The 20,595-nt window shown below is 43.2% G+C and overlaps 3 protein-coding genes across 6 annotated transcripts; 1 reads left to right on the top strand and 2 right to left on the bottom strand.

The window, feature by feature from the left end:
- Window positions 1–2,986: 2,986 nt before the first annotated feature.
- Window positions 2,987–8,990, bottom strand: RPUSD4 (RNA pseudouridine synthase D4). Its single transcript, XM_063311125.1, has 7 exons — window positions 8,844–8,990; window positions 7,690–7,855; window positions 6,838–7,039; window positions 6,332–6,425; window positions 5,378–5,528; window positions 4,191–4,288; window positions 2,987–4,009 (listed from the first exon to the last, which is right to left on the bottom strand). The coding sequence occupies exons 1-7, from the start codon at window positions 8,988–8,990 to the stop codon at window positions 3,803–3,805; spliced, it is 1,065 nt and encodes a 354-aa protein (XP_063167195.1). The 3' UTR covers window positions 2,987–3,802.
- Window positions 8,991–11,447: 2,457 nt separating this feature from the next.
- Window positions 11,448–19,450, top strand: HYLS1 (HYLS1 centriolar and ciliogenesis associated). Of its 4 annotated transcripts, none has more exons than XM_063310948.1 (3): window positions 11,448–11,512; window positions 16,852–16,902; window positions 17,993–19,449. In XM_063310948.1, exon 3 carries the CDS (start codon window positions 18,023–18,025, stop codon window positions 18,917–18,919), a length of 897 nt encoding a protein of 298 aa, XP_063167018.1. In that variant the 5' UTR covers window positions 11,448–11,512; window positions 16,852–16,902; window positions 17,993–18,022; the 3' UTR covers window positions 18,920–19,449. The 4 variants fall into 4 exon arrangements, with proteins under 4 accessions (XP_063167018.1, XP_063167017.1, XP_063167020.1 ...); XM_063310947.1 differs by having other exon boundaries at window positions 16,821–16,902; XM_063310950.1 differs by lacking the exon at window positions 16,852–16,902 and having other exon boundaries at window positions 17,993–19,450.
- Window positions 12,177–16,585, bottom strand: PUS3 (pseudouridine synthase 3). The gene is made up of 4 exons (XM_063310945.1): window positions 16,205–16,585; window positions 13,374–13,927; window positions 12,921–13,111; window positions 12,177–12,580 (listed from the first exon to the last, which is right to left on the bottom strand). The coding sequence occupies exons 1-4, from the start codon at window positions 16,583–16,585 to the stop codon at window positions 12,261–12,263; spliced, it is 1,446 nt and encodes a 481-aa protein (XP_063167015.1). The 3' UTR covers window positions 12,177–12,260.
- Window positions 19,451–20,595: the final 1,145 nt, after the last annotated feature.

Raw genomic sequence — 20,595 nt, 5'->3', positions numbered from 1 at the left:
TAAAGCCAGATGATTCTGAATTTTCAAGAATTGGTGTTTTTTCTTCTTCTTTCTATGCCCCCTGTCAAATTGAACACAGTCCAGTTCTAGAACTTAGCTTTAACAACCCATAACTTAAGACAGCATACATGTGGCCAACTTACAAATTTTTCCTGCTCCTAGAGCACGTTGCTTGAATTGGTGGAAAAAACGGTTTCCAGCTGGGTGATTTCTCCTTGCTGAAATAACTAAAATAGCATGTTAAGTCTCAAAGGCTTAACTTGTTTTGCTCTCTAATATACCCCCAACAATCTAAGAGATAAAAATTTTAAAAAGCCCCCCACTGACAAACATCCACAGGAAAATGCTAACGTGGAAACTAGACCCTGCAACAAACTCAGATATCTACTATGCTCTCATATTTATACCAAGAGTGCAATCACAGGACCCAACAACTTCATACACAAGATTAGAGATGGCACCACACACTCTTCCTCTAATCTGATAGCTGCCAGCAATGCATCTGGATTCTGTGTAGGACAAACGGGCGAGACTGTGCACAAAAGAATTAATGGACCCAAGTTTGACATTAGGACTCAGAACGGGGACAAAGTAAGAGCAGAGTGTTCAATATCCCAGGACCCTTCATTGCAGATTTCAAAATAGTTGTTCTGGACAAAGAAACTCCAATCAAAAGATTTCAGGCTATCTCAAAAAGTTTTAATGGGTTAATGCACTTTTTTTTTTTTAGCACAATTGACAAGAAACTTGTAATATGTCTCACATGTAACCCACATCTGCAGTGACCACCCTGTCTTCCCCCCACATTATCCCAATTTAAATCCTATGTCAGTTTGGCCATTCCATGCATCCGATAGTGTAGTTCACAAAAGTTTATGCTTTTACCATAGACTAACACAACTCTCCTATAATCTACAGTAGCTGAATTCACATATACTGTATTAGTGATGTGGCTTTTTAAGGCTATCAAAACCTCCAACTTTCTTTACACATAAATCAGTATTGTATCCTATTTTCCCCTGAATTGTGCTAATCTTTAACAAACTTTCTTTAGTGGACCTCAAAATATTTTTTTTTCAGTAAATACAATCAAGCAGAATATGTTGATCCAATTTTTGTAAGAACCATTCAAAATTATGTTAATGACCTTAACGTGAGATCACTTTACAGAAGATCTGAGCAAAATCTTTAGTCACCACCCATCTCACTCAGTGTGACTCTGGACAGTTTATAATAAAACAAGAAGAAATAATCATAAATACCACCATTCTACTGTGCTTCACTCTATCTAGAAAAAAATGAGTAGCCAAAAGCAAATAGGATGGAAGTGGACTCAGGTTGAAATTTTTTAATGTTAGGTCCAGAAAGGCAGCTTATACATAATGTGGTGTATTATGCCAAAAAGTAATACATGGGAAAATGTGGGAATCAGAGATACCAGAAATAAGTCATCAGTCTCTAGATTCTTCATTCGTTTCACTGAGCTACTTCCTATTTTCAATGTATGTGCATACCACAGATACCCAAATTAACTGATGGTTAAAGAATACAACTATTGCAATGCGCTCTACACGGGGCTACCCTTGAAGAGTATCCGGAAGCTTCAGCTGGTCCAGAATGCAGCCACACATGCTATTCTTGGTGCCCCAAGATCAGTATACATAACACCTTTACTGCGCGAGCTGCACTGGGTGCCAGTTTGCTTCCAGGTCCAATTCAAGGTGTTAGTTATGACCTTTAAAGCCCTACATGGCATGGGACCAGGTTACCTGAGGGACTGTCTCATCCCCATGACATCGACCCATCCCACCTGGTCATGCAGAGAGGGCATGCTGCAACTCTTGCCGGTAAGGGAATTCCACCTGGGGGGGTCTAGGAGGCGGGCCTTCTCTGCAGTAGCGCCCACTCTCTGGAACATTCTGCCCCCAGAGGTGAGGCAGGCCCCTTTGCTCCCGGCCTTCCAGAAGAACTTGAAAACCTGGTTCTGCCGCCTTGCCTGGGATGGGAGGAGCAATAGTTCTTCTTGTGGGTGGCTAACACCGTAGATCTCTCCCCAGCAAGTAAGATCTTCACCCCTTGGATTTTGTATCTATTTTATTCTTATTTATTGGTTTATATATTATAACTTAGATTTTTATGGTTTTAATTCCTGATTTTATTGTAAACCACCCAGAGTCCCCCTTTTTGGGGGGAAATGGGCGGTAATAGAAATTTGAAAAATAAGTAAAAAACTCTAGCAGGGGACACAGGGGGAGCATGGCCCATTGGCACCCACATGATGCAAAACAATTAACCATACTTTAAAGCAGCTGACTTTTTTGAAGGGGTGGATTTCAAGGGTTTTAACAGGCAAAATAAGTTCACGAAGACTTGCCAGTGAGTAGCAAATCTATTCACTTAAGATATCTCCCAGAATAGGGCCTGGCCTTGCCCACTTTCAGCATGGAGTCTTCAACCCAGCACAAAGAATCTAGTGGGACCCAAGAGCTAATGGAAGTTGTGCTCCCTTGGTTTAGGGAATGCGATAGCCAAAAAAAATCCAGTGAAAGTAAATAAGATTGGCTTGTACCTGGAAACTGAAAGGACAAAAGAAAGCTACAGCCTTCAGTGATGCATTAAAGCCATGTAATACCTATTAATATTTGTGAATACGTAAGACATTGTGTAGGGACGCGGTGGCGCTGCGGGTTAAACTGCTGAGCTTGCCGATCGGAAGGTCAGCGGTTCGAATCCGCGTTGACGGGGTGAGCTCCTGTTGCTAGTCCCAGCTCCTGCCAACCTAGCAGTTCGAAAACATGCAAATGTGAGCAGATTAATAGGTACCGCTTCGGCGGGCAGGTAACGGCGTTCCGTGTAGTCATGCTGGCCACATGACCACGGAAGTGTCTACGGACAAACGCTGGCTCTTCGGCTTTGAAACAGAGATGAGCACCGCCCCCTAGAGTCAGACACGACTGGACTTAATGTCAAGGGAAACCTTTAAGACATTGTGTAGGCTATTTATCCGTAATTTTTACAAGTCCTGTGCAAGATACTTCTAGTGTTAGGAAAATAACTGATGTAACTCAGTGGAAGAACAGAGTTTGCATGCAAAAAGTGTGTTCAATCCTTGGCGTCTCCAGTCAGAGCTGAAGAACAGCTGCCATTCAGCACTGATAACACTGGGTTAGACAGCAGATCAAGTCATACTTGAGCTTCGTATGCTACTGCAGTTGTAGGTGGGAGAGAAAGTTGAGACTGATTTTCCTAAGGCTGTTCTGCAAGCTGATGGCAGAAGTAAGATGCGAACCAAGAACTCCCCAATTCATAACTCAGTATCTTAGTTGTTATCTACCCTGATCATAAGGAACTTCTGAGGGTTCCTCTCCTCTCCCCAATTATCTCTGCTCCAGTTGGATCACATTCACTCAGCACAGGCCACGTCCTTTATTTAAGCAGAATACCTAACTCTGTTCGAGCATCAGTTACATGTTACTGAAAAATACTGAAAATATGTGCCCAGTTAACTGTTGTAGCAGGTCATATAAGCTGTGGAATCCTTCCAAATGTCCAGCTTCATCTGAAACCCAGCATACAGGCCCGGAGAGACTTGTGGACGTTCCTCAGTTCTGTTTTCAGCTTCCAGGCAGGAGGGTTTCCTCTGAAAGGCTGCAAGCTTCTGAGAGAAGCACATGCTGTCATTTCACACCTGGGAACATCAGGCTCCAGGTGCTCCACCTTTCACGGGACCCTCCCATGGCTTTAGAAAGTCAGGAAAAGGAGTTCCATCAACAAAGAAGCACAGCTAATTGCTCTTAGTTTATTATTTTCCTGATTCAGGAAATTCTAGCTTTAGCCGCTGTAAGGAGCGCTTGAAGAAGATGGGTGGCTTGCAGAACAAGTGGATTTTCTGCTCCCTGTTGCTGTTGATTTCAGGCAAGGTAAGCTCGCAGGCATGCAGATGGAGAGGGAGGTAACGGGCTTTGACTTGTTCCAAGCCAAGTTTCTTCAATGTACCCAGAGAGAGCTTCTATATGTATATAAAAAAGGAAAGAAACAGAGGTCCCATTTGCCTTTCCAATTATGTTGAATCCAACAAAATATTATTTTGGAATCCTACTGACTCCCCTGCCCTCCATTTCACTCTACCACCATCTTAGATTTTAGTTCATGGCCATATCTATCAACTTTCTTCTTAATACCCCTCTTACCTGTGGTGCTAGCTTGTTCCAGTGAGAATACTTGTGATCCCCAAGGACTGGGCAACCTAAACCATAAGCCAAGTGGACTCTGAGTTGGTGCTTCACTCCTGCATAATGAACAAAATGTGGGAGGAAAATATGAGCCGTAACCGTCAAATATTCTTGCTTGGCTGGTTTTGGTCATAAGTTATACAGAATGACCTTCATATGCAATTTACCTTGAGGCAAAAATTGAGCTTTGCTTGTTTAAAGCAGATAAATATCCAAGCTTTAGCAGAAAAAAAGCAGGCACTGAAAGGGGTCTCAGCAGCTTAATAATACAATGTCTTCCGTAAAAGGACTTACCAGGTATACAGAAATTTCTCTTCTACCAGGCACTTTTGCTGTTAGTTTTGACCTTAAGTGTTGTATTATACTAGGAGAATAGCTTTTGTATTTTCCTATTTTCCTGTTCTTCTCCCATACAGTTCCTTAATGCTTTTTGCAGGACCTACCATTTTATTATTTATTATAATAATGGTGCAGCTCTCCTGTTACTGGATATATTAAAAAAATAATAAAAAAGGCTTCAGTCTGATAACATTTCATTTAGATTCAGTGGAAAGAATGAGCAACAAGATAAAAACAATCAGATTCTCAGAGGATCGGGGAGGCTGTGGTGGTTGACCTTATGTTTCTTAACAGCAAGCATTAGCAGGATTGGCAATGAGAAGCACAAAAGAAAGGGGCATGTATAGTCAGGACCAGAAGTACTGGAACAAGGGTAACTGTTTTGGCGTTTGGCCTCTGTACACCACCACACTGAAGTTGAAAGGAAACACCCAGATGGGAGCGAAGTCAGGACTTTCAGCTGTACTCCAAGGGGGTTGCCAAATTGGGGCACTAACCATTCAGGAAGTACAGCCAGTGGCACACACACCCACCCATCGTTGGTGGCTCACAAGTAACGGAACAAACCAACACCATTACAAACATAAGGATCGCCTTTAATACCTGGATGAAAATCCTTTGCAGTCAATGACTGCCTGAAGTCTGGAACCCGTGGACATGACCAAATGCTGAGTTTCCTCCCTCGAGATGCTTTGCCAGGCCTCTGGGTGTGTTTCCTTTCAACTTCAGTGTGGTGGTGTACAGAGGCCAAATGCCAGAACGGTTATCCTTGTTCCAATATTTCTGGTCCTGACTGTGATTCTTACCTGTGATTGGTTCCAATTCAAGGAGCGAACAAGCGGACCAGTTACTCAGCACACGATACCGGGTCGCTGCCACGTGAGCATCTTTGTTCCGGTGCACTTTGCGCAACTTTCTGTCTTCTAGCGATACACGATAATTTGGCGCTAGTGTCATCTAAGTCAAAGATGCACATGACTCAAAATCAGCTGTTAATAACATCCAAAAAGCCAACAGGGCAACAGTGAAGAAGATTAATGGTTTGCATAGAATGGAGAAAAGAAAACTATTGAATTTCTCAGCTGGGAGCCCAGAACATCCAAACTTACATCCCTATTTTATTTGGGTTCTGTAGATATGGCTTGTAGCTGGAACAGGAACAGGCAACGTGAGAACTGTGGACCCTTTAGGGGCCATCACTTGCTCTCAATTCCAGATGCGCCCACCAGATCGAAAATATTCTATGCGTAACAGGAAAGCCACTTTGGTGTAGTAGTTAAAGACACCAGGCCAGAAACTAGGAGACTGTGAGTTTTATCCCTACTATAGGCACGAAGCCAGCTGGGTGACCTTGGACCAGTCACTCTCTTTCAGCCCAACGAAGGAGGCCATAGCAAACCACTTCCGAAAATGTTATCCTGCAAGGACTTGTCCAGGCAGCTGCTAGGAGTCAAGACTGACTTGAAGGCACTAAATCAATCAATCAATCAATCCCCAACCCCAAAACAAAACACCCCACCACCTCTAACAGAGCAATTATGGTACCATATTGCCTTGAAAATGCTTAAACGTTGTTCAGCATTTCTTTCAAGAACTGGTATCCATGTCAGTGAAAATGCTCCAACTGTACTGAATTTCCTAAACTGAGGGTGTTAGTCCTAAATCTGCCTTGGGGCTGTGAGGTAACAGATTACAGCAAAGATTTCCAAGTGAAATGCTGTGACCAGAACTGGCAAGTCTCTGCTGCCGGCAATACTCACTTTGAAATGGGACTGGTGGCTCTCCACTTCTTTCTCCACAATGGGAATGTCCACCAGCCCCTCTTCCAGCTCTGGTTTTCCAACACAAATCGCCCTATGAAAAGAACAGGGAGGGACTTCAGCCCTCCCCAATAGTAATCAACACTCTCTGCATTAAGATCAAGGGCTGCTGGATTCTCCTTGTAACTGGTACTGCAGAAGTGCAGTCCTTAATAGATTCTTGGCTTACTGAAAGTCAATGTTTATTTTTTATTTATTTACTATCCCGCCTTTATTATTTTTATAAATAACTCAAGGTGATGAACATACCTAACACTCCTTCCTCCTCCTCTTTTCCCCACAACAGCAACCCTGTGAGGCGAGTTGGGCTGAGAGAGAGGGACTGGCCCAAGGTCACCCAGCCGGCTTTCACGTCTACGGCTTTTTTTTTTTTTATAATAAAACATTTTTGATAATGTTTCTTATCAAGTGACAAAAACACCCATAATTAGTAAGATTTCTCGTACCAGTATTTCTTTTCCACCTGACGGGTTCTGAACATCTCTTGGACCTGGTGTGCAATCAGCTCATCCTTTGCTAAGACCATCACTCCAGTAGTTTCTTTGTCCAGCCGGTGACATAAATGCAGAGGTTCAGCTTTCATGCCATCCAACATCTTTGCCAATATCGGCAGCACATCTGTAATGCATGTCTTCACCTTAGGCCCACCTGTGAAGCAGAGGGAGACTAGGTTCACCGATAACACAAAGGTATAAACCCTGGCTTACAAATAATTGTTAGGTTCATATATCCCGCTAAGCTAAACCAAACTATCGCCTAATTTCCAAAGCTATTTTGTTTACTGGAGCTACAGCATCCCAATTTGCAAATATCAAAACTCAAGCTGGACCAGTTTCTTGAAATACAGATTTTTATGACTGTTGAGCTACCTGGGGAAACACCTGGATATCAGTGTAATCTGAATGTTGGGTGTTCTTGCTGCTGCCTTTGCATTGTCTAATGTTCCATTAAAGAAGTAGATGCTTAGGCAGATGATGAAGCCCAGGTTATTTTTATTGGTTTTAATACTGGTTTATGCAGTATACAAGAAAAAAAAATAACCGACAGCAGTGTTTGCCTAGAGGATTACAGAATCCACAATATAAAGCCTCAGTGCTACATATGTAACTAGGAAGTGTTATGCTGTCTCAAATTACGTTCTGATAGCAAAATAAGATCCAGTTCCACAGGATGAATTCCTATGTAGCCTCAGAAACAGATGCAAAATCATTTGGCTTGTCCACAGGATCTTTATTACCAACTTAGTCTAATAAAATTTTATCAGCATTGCAAGACAATCAGCATTAAAATACTCTTACCGTGGACAGGAAGTCCATAAGGCTTGTTTATTACTACAATCTCTTTGTTCTTATAGAGGATCCCCTTTTTGAGTACCTTGGCTAGGACATTAGGATGGAGCTTCTGGAAGGATCGAGTCTGCTGAACATATTCTTGCACTCGCCTCAGTACTCGGTCTTTTGGAATCTTCGAATAGTCAATGAAGAACAAGCCAGGTAGTTAATCTCTTCATTGCATAGTTTTGGTAGCCACAATATATAACAAAGCATAAATGCATAAAAGACAAAGTGCCAAACAAGACGCTACACAGAAAATGCATATGCTAGGGGGAATCTTTGCCTTTTGTAAAGGTGAAAGTTTATGTGGACGTGGTATAGGAAAAATGATAGGTTGGCTTAATCCTTTCCCATCTAGGCATTTTCCTACCCAGAATAATTCAGTAGCTTTTTTTCATACATGGTGAAAACCAGAAATATTATACAGCTCCTCCTCCTGACCCTTTTGCAATTGTCCATTCCAACAAGTTATAGCACAGAGAGAGAGAGAGAGACATAGCAGGCAGCTCTTCCATCTCTTCCAGCAAAAGCAGTCCTTTGCTAAAAAGCCTGCTTTTCCAAGGCTGGGGAATCCTCTAATTGCTATCCAGAGGTAGATTCTGATAAACTTGATGGAACAAAACCGAACAGCTAAACAGAATAACACTCGAGCCATGCTTCTTCAAAAGTAAGTCTTTTGAGGTCAATGTCGCTTGCTTTGATGCGAACACTTTTAGATCTAGGATAGCCTAAAATATAGATACTCATATAAAATATAAACTATCTGATTGTAAAGCTAACAGGATGAATAGGAAGAATAGTCACATCTGTCCAGAGTCAGGGTCAGATCCCTTTCTGGTCCAACTGTGTCTACATTTTGTCTACACAAGGGAGTCCTTCAGAATGAAAAGGGAGGATAACACGCGTCATTATTCCTGCATCTTGATTAACAAAGCCTTCAAAACATCACAAAACATTCACTGCCGCATCGGCACATGCTTGGGAGCCCCCATTCAGTCCGCTCAGTTTTGCAGAGTTCTAGCCCCCAATGCGCGCTGGGACGTGTAGTTTCTCCGCGGTGCATGCCGGGAAAATCCACCGCCGCCTCACGATTCCCACATCGAAACCAAGAGACTCACCTCCGTGGCTGCTTTTGGCTTCTTCTGCGCCCGCAGCTTCTCCGCCAACTGCTCGGCGGTCACTGAAGCGGCTGCGGCTCGACTGTGAGAAAAAGTCCGAACAGCCGTTCGCAGAACGAAACGAGCAACCCCACTACGCGCTGCCATTTTTTTTATGCCCACATGACGTTAAAAGGGGGTGGATCTCAGACCACCCACGTCCCGCCCCTTTTCCTCGCGGGTATCTTCGCGCCTTGCCCGAAGAAGGCCCACCAATCGCGACGCTCGGGAGAAGAGCCGCTTTCGAGAGCCCACTCGCCTTCCAATGATATGTCGGTGCGACGCTCTCCGCCGCCCCTCCCCGTCCAATAACCTACGCGGAGAAAAGCCGGACGGGCGGGGCAGAGTTGGGCAGGCCAGTGAGAAAGAAAGGAACGGAGCCTTGCAGCCAATAGGAGCGTGCCGGCGGCGAGGCGGGTCCTGCTTTCTTTGGGTTTCAAGAACGGCAGTTGAGAAGCGGTATTAACGGTTGTCGGGCGGGAGGCGGCGGCGGCGGCGGCCAGGTACTCGCGGCGGGACCTGCTCGGGGAAGCTGCGGGGAGCGTCGCGAGGCTCAGCACGCGCGGGAAGGAAGGCTGGGAGAGAGGCTGGTGCGTTCGGAGCCGCCCGGGGAGGTGGTTGCAGGAAGGGAGGCGGCTCCCCCTTCCGCGAAAGGGCTCTCGGTATGGGAATCCCGCTTTCTCTGGAATTTAGCCATTGCTCTCGAGCCTCGAAACCCGTGTTTTTCAAACGCGGCAACTTTTAAGACGTGTGGACTTAAACTCGAAGCATGCTGACTGGGGGAATTCTGGGAGTTGAAGCCCACACCTCTTAAAAGTTGCTGAGGTTGGGAAACCCTGCTTTAAACCCCTTCTGTAAATGGGAAAAGTTGTAAATTAGCAGCCTCAGAAGCCTATTCGAATGGGAGTTTCCTTCGCTGCCTGCGGGCTACGTGGCCTCAATGGTAATATAAAGCAGAGAGTGCTTGCTGTAGGCTGCCTGAAGTTCCTTCGCAGTAAAAGATGCTTATCTTAATGTATACTTAACCATCCACATTCTTCCTAAGCAGAGGAGGCTAACCAGGAGTCATAGAATCAAGTCACTCCATTGATACATCCAGCTGTGAACAACTGGCTGGAACGTCAGCTTTTGCTATTTTGAAATCCTTTCCCAAGGAATGGCAGTAATTAGGGATTTATTAATTTTTTAAAATTATTAAATTAACATTAATATTTATAATAAAAATTTGGCTGAACCTCTCTGTAAATAGGATAAACATGCAGTTAAACAGTTGGGTCAGTTCTTGCAGTAGAATATAATTTACATTATCAGACTGTACAAAATGTGTTGGGAAACAAAGGTAGTTGTGTTAGCCTGTTGCTACAAAAATAAGTGGCTGACAACTTAAATAGCATATTTACCAGAACATAAACATTTGTGGATAAGGGTCCACTTCACCTGATGTATAAAGTGTGAAGTACACAAGGAACATAGAGAGGTAGCTGAAGGGGGAAAAGGTCCTAAGCAGTAGGAGCAAAAGGAGATGAAATCCTAAAAATGAAGATACCAATTCAGTTAAAGCTTAAATTTGACAATTGCTGCAAGGAATAGCTATCGCTACTTGGTGATAATACATGTTCCCAATGATAAGCTAATTAAAGCCTGAATTACTGGTAAAGGTAAAGGTTTCCCTTGACGTAAAGTCCAGTCGTGTCCGACTCTAGGGGGCGGTGCTCATCTCCGTTTCTAAGCCTTAGAGCCGGCGTTGTCCGTAGACCCCTCCGTGGTCATGTGGCCAGCATGACTACACGGAATGCCGTTACCTTCCCGCCGAAGCGGTACCTATTAATCTACTCACATTTGCATGTTTTCGAACTGCTAGGTGAGCAGGAGCTGGGACTAGCAACGGGAGCTCACCCCGCCGCACGGTTTCGAACCGCCGACCTTCCGATCGGCAGCTCAGCGGTTTAACCCGCAGTGCCACTGAGTGCCCAAGTATTCTTGGAAACTGAGATTCATGAACTACGCTCATCTGCTTTGTATACTTGAAACAATTGTGTAGTCATAGCACATATCACAGTGGTAGGTTGCTGATCTATATATACATTTAAAATATGTACACTATCACGGAACATTGCACTGTAATTGAATATAGGCAATTCCAGATTCTTCTAGTACGTCCCTTCTCAGAAATAAGGGCTGAGTTTGTTTGGCCTCTATGAAGTGGATATTGGATTGTAAACTATTATTTTAAACAGATACAACATTAGGACAAGAAGGGTTGGGATCCAATTTGAGTAAGAAAACTTAAGATTGCATTTTTTATTTATACATTATTTTAAATAAGTAATGGATAATGTGAATAAGTAACCCTAACCCTAATATAAGCAGTTTGACCACAAAATAATTTATTCTAAGAGGCTGCTTGAGAGAGATGGATCGGAGAATTAGACCAAATTGAATTCAGTGAGGGCTAGAATTTGAAACAGCATCTTTGCTATAAATATTAGCAAAACCTGACTTTCCATTTGTTATTACCCACACTTAGTGCAGGTTTTCATGTTTGTTTGTTCTGTTTCCTCTCTTCCAGATAAGTCAGAGTTCATGAAGAACATTTTGAAGCAGCTATCAGTTGCTAGAAGGTACCACAGGTATGAGACCCCTGTTTAATTCTTGTAAACAAAATGGCATCACCAGTTTTATTGATATGAAGAGGTTGATTGTTGTATCCAGTTATGGCTGTGACTGCTAAATGCCCCTACTGGACTTAATTGGTTAAGATTACATCATACTGTTCATAAAGTGTATGTAATGATTTCCAGGGCAAGGCATCCTCTGGATCTTCCCTCATGGGAGACAATGCAATCATATCCAGATTTTCCACACAGTGAGTGTACCAAATGTTTAAAGCAGATTAAAAAATTAGTTTTAAAAAAATACGAGAAATTTATAGGACTGAGAAATTGGCAAAACTAGCTATGGTATTTTCTGGGGAAAAATAAACTATTAGAATACAGTTCCCTTGGAAGCTTTAGCTAGACAAGTATTATTTGCCACATACTTCCCTCATATTCCCTGGATTACTGCTTTGGCAAGTATAATAGTTATAATTATTATTTACAACTGTTTAAGCATTAGATACTTTCCATATGCAGCTAACTATGTCCTCTATAGAGAATGTAGAACTAAAATTGGGATCTGCTGATTTTTTTTTTGAACAATCAGATGTCTGCCCATCACGGTTATATAACAAAATGTTTATTTGTTGAAGGTTAAAGGAAGTGTGTGTGTGTGTGTGTGTAAGTGTATATGTGATCCAATTATTTACCATTATAGTTTTCAATGTCTGTAAAAGATAATTTCATCTGCTTGGAGATAGCAAAATAGTATCAGGAAACTTCAGTCTGGGCTAATACAGATTCTTTTTGCAGCTTGTTCTGGAATTTCCTTGTCCAATTCTATAGAATCCACCTGGTTGCTTTTAATTTCCACTTGCTCTTCCGATTCTCTTTCAGAATGCTTTGTTTTTTTCAAATCTGGTTGTTCAATGCGTCCTCTGCGCACAAAATGACTGATGCGAGATTCTAGACCTTCACATTTGGGCCGATCCATTAACGGTTTGTAATTGCGGGCTTTCACTCCCTCGATTAAAGCACTAATCTGGTTGTGGACTGGCGGTGTTACCTCTCTCCAGAGAATCGTTGTGCTGTTGCTTGAAGCTGTAATCAACGATCAGTCATCATCAGTACAAAAAATCACAGCATTTAATTCACTGATTGCTTCTGATTTTTGAAGTCGTTTTAAGTATATTGGAGCTTGTTAGAACCACTCTGCTTAACCATACAGTTTTAACATATTGCTAGATGTATTAGTTTAAAAAGGGAAAGGGTTTGGTTAAAGTGCTCATTAAATACAAAGAGGGTTGTATGCGTGCATCAAATGATGAATGGGATTTTACAGATGCACTGAAGTACACGGGGTACGAGCAGATTTTGTCTACTGTGTGGTAAACTGAAAGTTCACTTTAATGCAGTTTTTAAAAACTTCCGTTTTTCCTACCTGGCTCTGTAGGTATCTTTGCAAAATCCAGGCCCCGTAACATGCTGTATAGCATATGAGTTTTAATAGCATGGTTGGTCCAAAGCTGCTGAAAGCGTGTAACATTGAATTCATGGACTTGATGATCATAGATCCACTGGATGTTTTCAAACTCACAGTCATATAAAACTAGAGGAAATTCCACTGCCATGCTGCAAGGAAACCAACTTAAATTAGTTACAAATGAACACATTCCAACAGAGAATTGCATATTGTTTTGAAAATGCTAGGCTCTTGACAGAAGGTCATAATCATAAAGCATAAGCTTAGCAAAGGCAAAGCCACATATTCTGTTGCTACTATCGCTGCTTCAAAAGATCTCAGTAGTACAGGAAAGCTCAGACAGAGAGAGTTACTGCCTATACAGTAAGAGTGTGCATGCTTTCAGGAGTTCCCTTGCCAAGACATTCCTACCTGTATTGTGGTTTCCTAGGATTGGTTTCTATATCAAACAACTCATCAATAATCTGTGGCTTCTCCATCCTTTGTCCAATCAGGAAGAGGATGGCCATCATGCAGCGGACTTGGTGATAGAGAAATGCTTGGCCTGTCACTTCAAACTCATACATTTGGAAAGGATTTAGGTCTTCCACTTTCCCTTCTTGGTCTGCAAGCTTCACTTCTGCAGTCAGGATTGTCCTCTGAAAGTTGGTCACGCCGTTGGCTACGTCCATTTTGCAGAGATTACGAAAATCATGGGTCCCTACAAATCTCTGAGCTGCGGCATTCATGAGAGCAACATCCAGATCAGCACGGGGGAAAAAATAGCGATAGGTCCTCTTCAGGCAGCTAAATCTAGCACTGAAGCTAGGATCTACAGGAGCCCATGCCAATACTCTTATGTCAGGAGGAAGCACCTGATTCAAAATATGGGTGTAGCGGATCTCCTCTGAAATACGACTTTTACCTTCTGTGGCAACTCCAGGTTTACTCTCTGAAAGGTTTGAACGGAGATCCAAGGAGATCACCTGAAAGATTGCAAAGAAGTTGTTATTCTAGAGTTGGATACAAATTTATTTTCCACTGAATTATCATTAACAATTTTCCTGTTTATTCAGTGGTGAAGAGCTTCCAGCCTAACTGGCCATGGTGTAATTATCTGGTATCCTGATGTTTCGCCAACATTAATTTTCATCTTTCTTTATAATATATTCAGAAGCTGCCTGTTGTGCCAATAGCTTCGTATAGCAGATTTTGTATGCAGTGGACTACATTTCCATGGCAATTTATGTCATTTGTATACTGATGTCAGGCACATAATATATTTTGGCCTAAATGACATTTCTATAATGGAAATGACACTATTTCACAAATTACATAAAGTGCTTTTGCATTTAACAGACATTCATGCATAACAAACATCCTCTTCCCACAATTAATCCATTAAAGTGCTTCACTGTATAAATAAAAATGTTTGGGGGTAGTTTTCCTGGGGACTCCAGATCTCAATTTGCTTTGATTAAACAAATGTTCATTGTTTATAATATAGACCCTTTCTAAATAATTCAATCTTGGCAGAAAATGAAGGTTGTCTGTCATCAATTACTGATCTATTCTCAGGCTCATCTCCCATATTAGCTGCATTCCTAGCCATCTATTTACAAATGTTACAATTTAAACCATTGTCATACGCATTAATAATAAATTAGTATTTAGTTCTTGTTCTTACATTCAGGTTCTTCATTAACTGTTCAGTTGTCATGCTGTACAGCAAAAGTACTGAGTTCTAACTTTCGATTGTGCAGTTGGCTAAATTGTCAGCATATATGATGCACAACAGCCCAATCTCTAATAAAGCACTTTAAATTATATGGGTTGTAGGAAGTGAGCTGTGTTAGTCTACGATGGCAAAAAATCAGGAGTCTTAAAGGAACTTTTCGGACTAACAAACTTCATTAAAAGTTGTAAGCTTTTTTCAGGTGCATCTGATCAAGTCAGGAGCAGCTCACGAAAGCTTATGTCTTTTAATATTTATTAGTTGGAAAAGGTTTTATTGACTATTCTAAAGCCTTTGACTGTGTGGACCATAACAAATTGTGGTAAGTTCTTAGTGGTATGGGGATACCAAGTCATCTTGTCTGCCTCCTGAAGAATCTGTATAACGACCAAGTAGCAACAATAAGAACAGACCACGGAACAACGGATTGGTTTAAGATTGGGAAAGGAGTACGGCAGGGCTGTATACTCTCACCCTACCTATTCAACTTGTACACAGAACACATCATGCGACATGCTGGGCTTGAGGAATCCAAGGCTGGAGTTAAAATCGCTGGAAGAAACATTAACAATCTCAGATATGCAGATGATACCACTTTGATGGCTGGAAGCGAAGAGGAACTGAGGAGCCTTATGAAGGTGAAAGAAGAAAGTGCAAAAGCTGGCTTGCAGCTAAACCTCAAAAAAACCAAGATTAGGGCAACCAGCTTGATCGATAACTGGCAAATAGAGGGAGAAAATGTAGAAGCAGTGAAAGACTTTGTATTTCTAGGTGCGAAGATTACTGCAGATGCTGAAATCAGAAGACGCTTAATCCTTGGGAGAAGAGCAATGACAAATCTCGATAAAATAGTTAAGAGCAGAGACATCACACTGACAACAAAGGTCTGCATAGTTAAAGCAATGGTGTTCCCCGTAGTAACGTATGGCTGTGAGAGCTGGACCGTAAGGAAGGCTGAGAGAAGGAAGATAGATGCCTTTGAACTGTGGTGTTGGAGGGAAATTCTGAGAGTGCCTTGGACTGCAAGAAGATCAAACCAGTCCATCCTCCAGGAAATAAAGCCAGACTGCTCACTGGAGGGAATGATATTAAAGGCAAAACTGAAATACTTTGGCCACATAATGAGAAGACAGGACACCCTGGAGAAGGTGCTGATGCTAGGGAGAGTGGAGGGCAAAAGGAAGAGGGGCCGACCAAGGGCAAGGTGGATGGATGATATTCTAGAGGTGACGGACTCGTCCCTGGGGGAGCTGGGGGTGTTGACGACTGACAGGAAGCTCTGGCGTGGGCTGGTCCATGAAGTCACGAAGAGTCGGAGGTGACTAAATGAATAAACAACAAGTTGGAAAAGGTGCTATCAAACTCGTTAAGTTATAGAGGAGATTGTTAACGAAGTTCACAAAGCATTCATTTTTGCACAGTCAGCTGATGTAGCCTTTTAAAAAGTCGTTGGGGGCATTATGTAATGAAGCAAGATCTCTGTCTCCACCCCATCCTCGTTTTAGTGTAAATTAGACATTAGACTTACTTGTCCAAATGCACTGACTCCCTTGTCAGTACGTCCGCAGCGATGATAGTTAGAAGTCTGTCTGTTGACCACCAGCCGGGTTTTTCCGAGGGCCTCAAATAGCTTCTCTTCTATCGTATTGTTCGTGTTCTCCTGGCTGGCAAAGCCCTGATAGCCCCACCCCAGGTAGGCTATCTTCAGTGCCACGTGCCTCTGGCCATACGCGCTGAAATCGAACGGCCGCTGTGGATGTTTCCTCCCCTTTCCTGATGCTGGGAGGCCATTCCCGCCACCTGTGCTCTTTCTGTTTTCCACAAGCCTTTCTTCTAGCCTTTGCACCGTCTCTTCCAGCTCCTGGATTCTCTTCAGCAGCTTTTCTGTTTCATCTGTGCCTTTGGCCATTGGGAGAACGCTATTTAAAAAAGAATCCTGCAACGTGAGAATCTAATGGTACTGCAAAAGGATCTTTCTGGGAATAACTAAAATTATGCAATCTGTATTTGCTGCTAGAAGGTGTTCAGCTGGGGAAAATTAACCTGCTTGCTAACTGTTCTGTTTAGTTTCTGCACAGAAAGCTTGTTTGGACTTTATGATATCCATTACTGAGAAGGGAGTGCTTGCTCTTGTCCACTTACAGAAGAATCTGTTTTAAACCACTTTTATACTAGGACCCTCCGTTTCCAAGCTGGCTAAAGAGGAGCAAAAGATACCTCTTCCAGGTATGCATGCTAGTATTCGAACAAATTAAAACCTGCTGGCATTCTATCAGAACACCTATCAGATGGCATTGCTTAATCAAAGGCGTCCGGAGCGCACCTTCAATTAAGCAATGCCATTTTTGGGGACCCTGAAAGCATTCCTTCTCTGTCACGGTGCCTGCCCTCTGGAATGAGATTGCCTCTGAGATCTGAGAGGCTCCAATCCTGATGGCATTCCAGGAAGCCTTAGAGGCCTGGCCCTTCTCCTAGACATTGGGCTAGCTGGTTGGAGCTCCTTGTGGACATATCGCATGTGTTTATCTTGTTGGCTAGTTCTGCCATCTTGTTGTTGTTATTTTTTCATATATGTTATTTTTATATTGTGAACTGCTCAGAATCGATTGGAGCCAAGCGGTGCCAAAGTCAAATAAATGAGATTTTTTAAGCTGCTCTAAGCTGTTAAGGGAGAAAGTGGTTAAAAGAAGAGGAACAGACAAACTGATCTCACTGGAAAATGCACCGTTCCACTGTCAGAGCTCAGGATTCTAGCTATTCCAAAATCAGAAATTATTTTAAAGGAAAGCTGAAATGCAGACAATTACTGAGTTTGCAGAGATAAAAAAAATAAGAGGACTTAAAGAGCATTGAGAAAGAAATGACGAAGTACTACTGTACATTCCTTCTTAGGCTTATGTATTCCTCCAGAAATAACCTTCATCCTTGCTCCCTAGAATAATTGCAGCCATTTACCAAGCTGTTGGAGAGAGATTACGCGCTGCTTGTTTTCCCAGCTTAGGCCACAGGGACGTCTTGCTCTGCGACTCTGAAATCTGCCCAGCCCAACCCCCCTCCCCCCCCAAGTCACCTCTAGGAGAGGAAGGTTGGGGCAAAAAATCCTTTTGCCTGAGAGAAGTTGGGTACTGGGTATGCACTGGGTGTGTCAGCCTCCTTGGCTTGAGGAGCTGGGCTGACTTCACAACAGTGGCACAAATGGTTTCTCAGTAAGTAAGATGGGCTGACAGAAAGAGATGGAGCTGAGAAACGAGCATGAGTGGTAAGACACGTATGACTTAGCAGGCTGCACAAACCCAGCTTGGCGTCTCTTTTTCAGAACTGCTAACTACCCTGGCTGAGAGAAGCAATGCAAGCCCTGATACGACCCAGCCGATGCCGATGGACCTCTATGAGCCGGGAAGAGCAACTCAAGGAAGCCGCCATGGCCTTTATCCGCCTGTGTGCAGAACACGGCGATGGTGATAGCCCGAGGCAGCCTCACGCGTCCCCTCAGCTGGACCCCTACACGAGGGCCTCGGTGGCCTCGGTGGCCAGGCCAACACTTCCTGTGGCAATCAAGCAAGGTCAGGCAGAATCCAGCTTGCAATCGGAGAACCCCGAGGATTCCAGAGTTTCTAAGAAACCTGTGATGAAAAGGAAAGTTCTGAGGCGAACGCCTGACGGAGAGGTGCAAGTGACAGACGAATCGGTCACCAGCGAAACCGAATCCAACGGTCCGAGTGACCCTGAGTGTGAAGACTTAAGTCAGCGAATGTACCTTCTGAATGCTCAGGAGGAGGGGGAGGAGGACCAGCCCCACGGTTCCCCTGAGTTAGAGGCAGCCTGTTCCTGGAGCACCTCGGAGGAGAGCCAGAGCCAGGGTTCCCGAAGAGAGGGCCAGAGCCGCAGCACTTCATCCCTTGAGCAGGACCTGATCCTAGCTGGCCACCCCAAGTCCTTCATATTACCGCGGTTGGAGCAGCTCAGCCGGAACAGAATGAAGACCGATCGGGTCGCCCGTTACTTGGAGCACAAGCATGACTGGGAATCCCTGCGGCTTCCAGGGGAAGATCCCAGGAAAGGTGTGCGCTGGAGCATCCGGGAACAGATGCTCTACAAGTCAGAATTGCCTCCTAAGGCTCAGCATGTTTACCTGCCCAACAATTACCTGGTGCCTACAGAGAAGAAGAGATCGGCCCTGCGCTGGGGGATACGCTGCGACCTGGCCAATGGTGTGGTGCCTAGAAACACCTATTCCTCCTAGAAAGCTGGAATCTTTAGGATCCCATACACAGAAGTACTTAGTATATCCCAAAGAGCTAGCTGCTTCTAACATGCAGCCAAGCTATTTTTATTTCTTTCCAAATCCAAATCCTGCCCACTGGATCTTAAGATCTGTCTTGGCTCTTGGAATGGCTCCTTTCTGGAAAAAAGGATTTTTTAAAACCTATCCTTGTTAAGCAATTGTCTCAGATCATATTATTTGAATGTAAATATTGTCCCATAAAAAGCCAGGCAGAAGATGAACCAAAGCCCACTGAAGTATAGTCAAGAAAAAGGCCTTATTTATTTTATTTTTATTTTTTGGAGATCCTTCACACACATTCCCTCTTTGAAGCAATGAACTCCTGTACTTTAAAGAAGTTTTAACTTCTGGGTGTATAGATTAAATTAAATTTATGAAGTGAAATTATTATTTTAGTCTTTCCAAAGGCAAGCTTGGTTTCTCCTGCCTTTCATCATACATTAGGCTTGCTGTTCAGAGCTACAGAAGTAAACTTTGCTCTGGAATGAGAGACAGGTTAACAGGTATATCTCCTTGTGTGCAAAACTGATGTTTTACAGATACATGTCAGAATAGCTGGGCATTTTCACTGATTTAAGTAATACACTTCCTACACATGGGGGCCTTTATCTTATGAACAATAATGAAAGATAGTTTGCCTACTGAAAGATACAAAGAATGAAGAAGTAAGTAATTGAAATATCAAGGCCTAGATTGAAAAAAGGACATTGCAAGACAATCTTTAATGGGGATGTCTGACAAACTTTTAAAAACTAAGCTATACATTCCATAATGGGCAAGGTGATACAATTTTGAGGGTGAAAAAGGGTGATGTGGATAAATATCTGGAACAACCCATTATGTCACAGGCAATTTGAGGTGATTGAGGAAAGTAACGTGAATTATGCAGTCGGTCATTTGCACAATGACTTCATGTCACCCACCCCCTTCTGCAGCTGCCCATGGAAAAGTCACCCAGGTGACTTGTATTTACTGGACATGCACTCCCCCAAACCTTTCATAGCACAAATTCACTTAATTGCTTTGATCCTGATGAGCCATAATCAGTATACTTTTCAGAATAGGGGTAAATGAAAAAGACCTGTTTTAATTACTAAAGCATTGTGCCATAAGCCACAAAATGTCCCAGATGGATGTTAAAACTTTTTAAGGAGTTATAAAAGCATTTTGTATAACACATCATGGCTGACTTAAAAGTTTTGCGTTTATTTTAAGAGTAATAAGGGTAAGCAAAGCTGCTCCCTTCTATAAAAGTACATTTCACAGCTAGGACTATGGAAACAAAGGGCTGTGGGTGCCCCTCTGGGGGTATAGAGTAAGGCTAGTGCATGACAAACTTGCATAAGTGGTATATCCCTTTAAAGGTGGCATGCAGGCCACTAGCTGTGCCCTGTTGCTTTCAGATGTCAGCCAGCATGGCCATCCCTGCCAAGCCTGAGGAATTCTGGGAGTTGAAGTCCTCCCGTCTTAAAGCGGTCAAGGTTGAGAGGCGCTGCAATATGCTGTGGGTGCTAGCTTGAGAAGCTGAGCCACACAAAGAGATCCCCCCGTGTCCCCAAGGTACCAACAGCAAAGCTCATCGAACAACGCTACGCCCCCGTGAACACTGCAAAGGCTCGCGGGTGATCCTCCGC

Source organism: Candoia aspera, chromosome 9 (assembly GCF_035149785.1).
Source record: "Candoia aspera isolate rCanAsp1 chromosome 9, rCanAsp1.hap2, whole genome shotgun sequence".
In the NCBI taxonomy this organism is placed as follows: domain Eukaryota; kingdom Metazoa; phylum Chordata; class Lepidosauria; order Squamata; family Boidae; genus Candoia; species Candoia aspera.
Note: the sequence above shows the minus strand (reverse complement) of the source record. Positions and strands in the feature narration are given on the sequence as shown.

Excerpts from the sequence above, each read along its gene's own strand:
- PUS3 (XM_063310945.1), bottom strand. The coding sequence starts at position 16,585 with ATGGCCAAAGGCACAGATGAAACAGAAAAGCTGCTGAAGAGAATCCAG. Across the intron at positions 13,112-13,373 it reads CCTAGGAAACCACAATACAG|CATGGCAGTGGAATTTCCTC; the intron begins GTAGGAATGTCT and ends GTTTCCTTGCAG. Across the intron at positions 12,581-12,920 it reads AAAGATACCTACAGAGCCAG|CTTCAAGCAACAGCACAACG; the intron begins GTAGGAAAAACG and ends CGTTGATTACAG.
- RPUSD4 (XM_063311125.1), bottom strand. The coding sequence starts at position 8,990 with ATGGCAGCGCGTAGTGGGGTTGCTCGTTTCGTTCTGCGAACGGCTGTT. Across the intron at positions 7,040-7,689 it reads TTATGGACTTCCTGTCCACG|GTGGGCCTAAGGTGAAGACA; the intron begins GTAAGAGTATTT and ends TCTGCTTCACAG. Across the intron at positions 4,010-4,190 it reads GGAACAAGCTAGCACCACAG|AAGCTCTCTCTGGGTACATT; the intron begins GTAAGAGGGGTA and ends ATATACATATAG.
- HYLS1 (XM_063310950.1), top strand. The coding sequence starts at position 18,023 with ATGCAAGCCCTGATACGACCCAGCCGATGCCGATGGACCTCTATGAGC.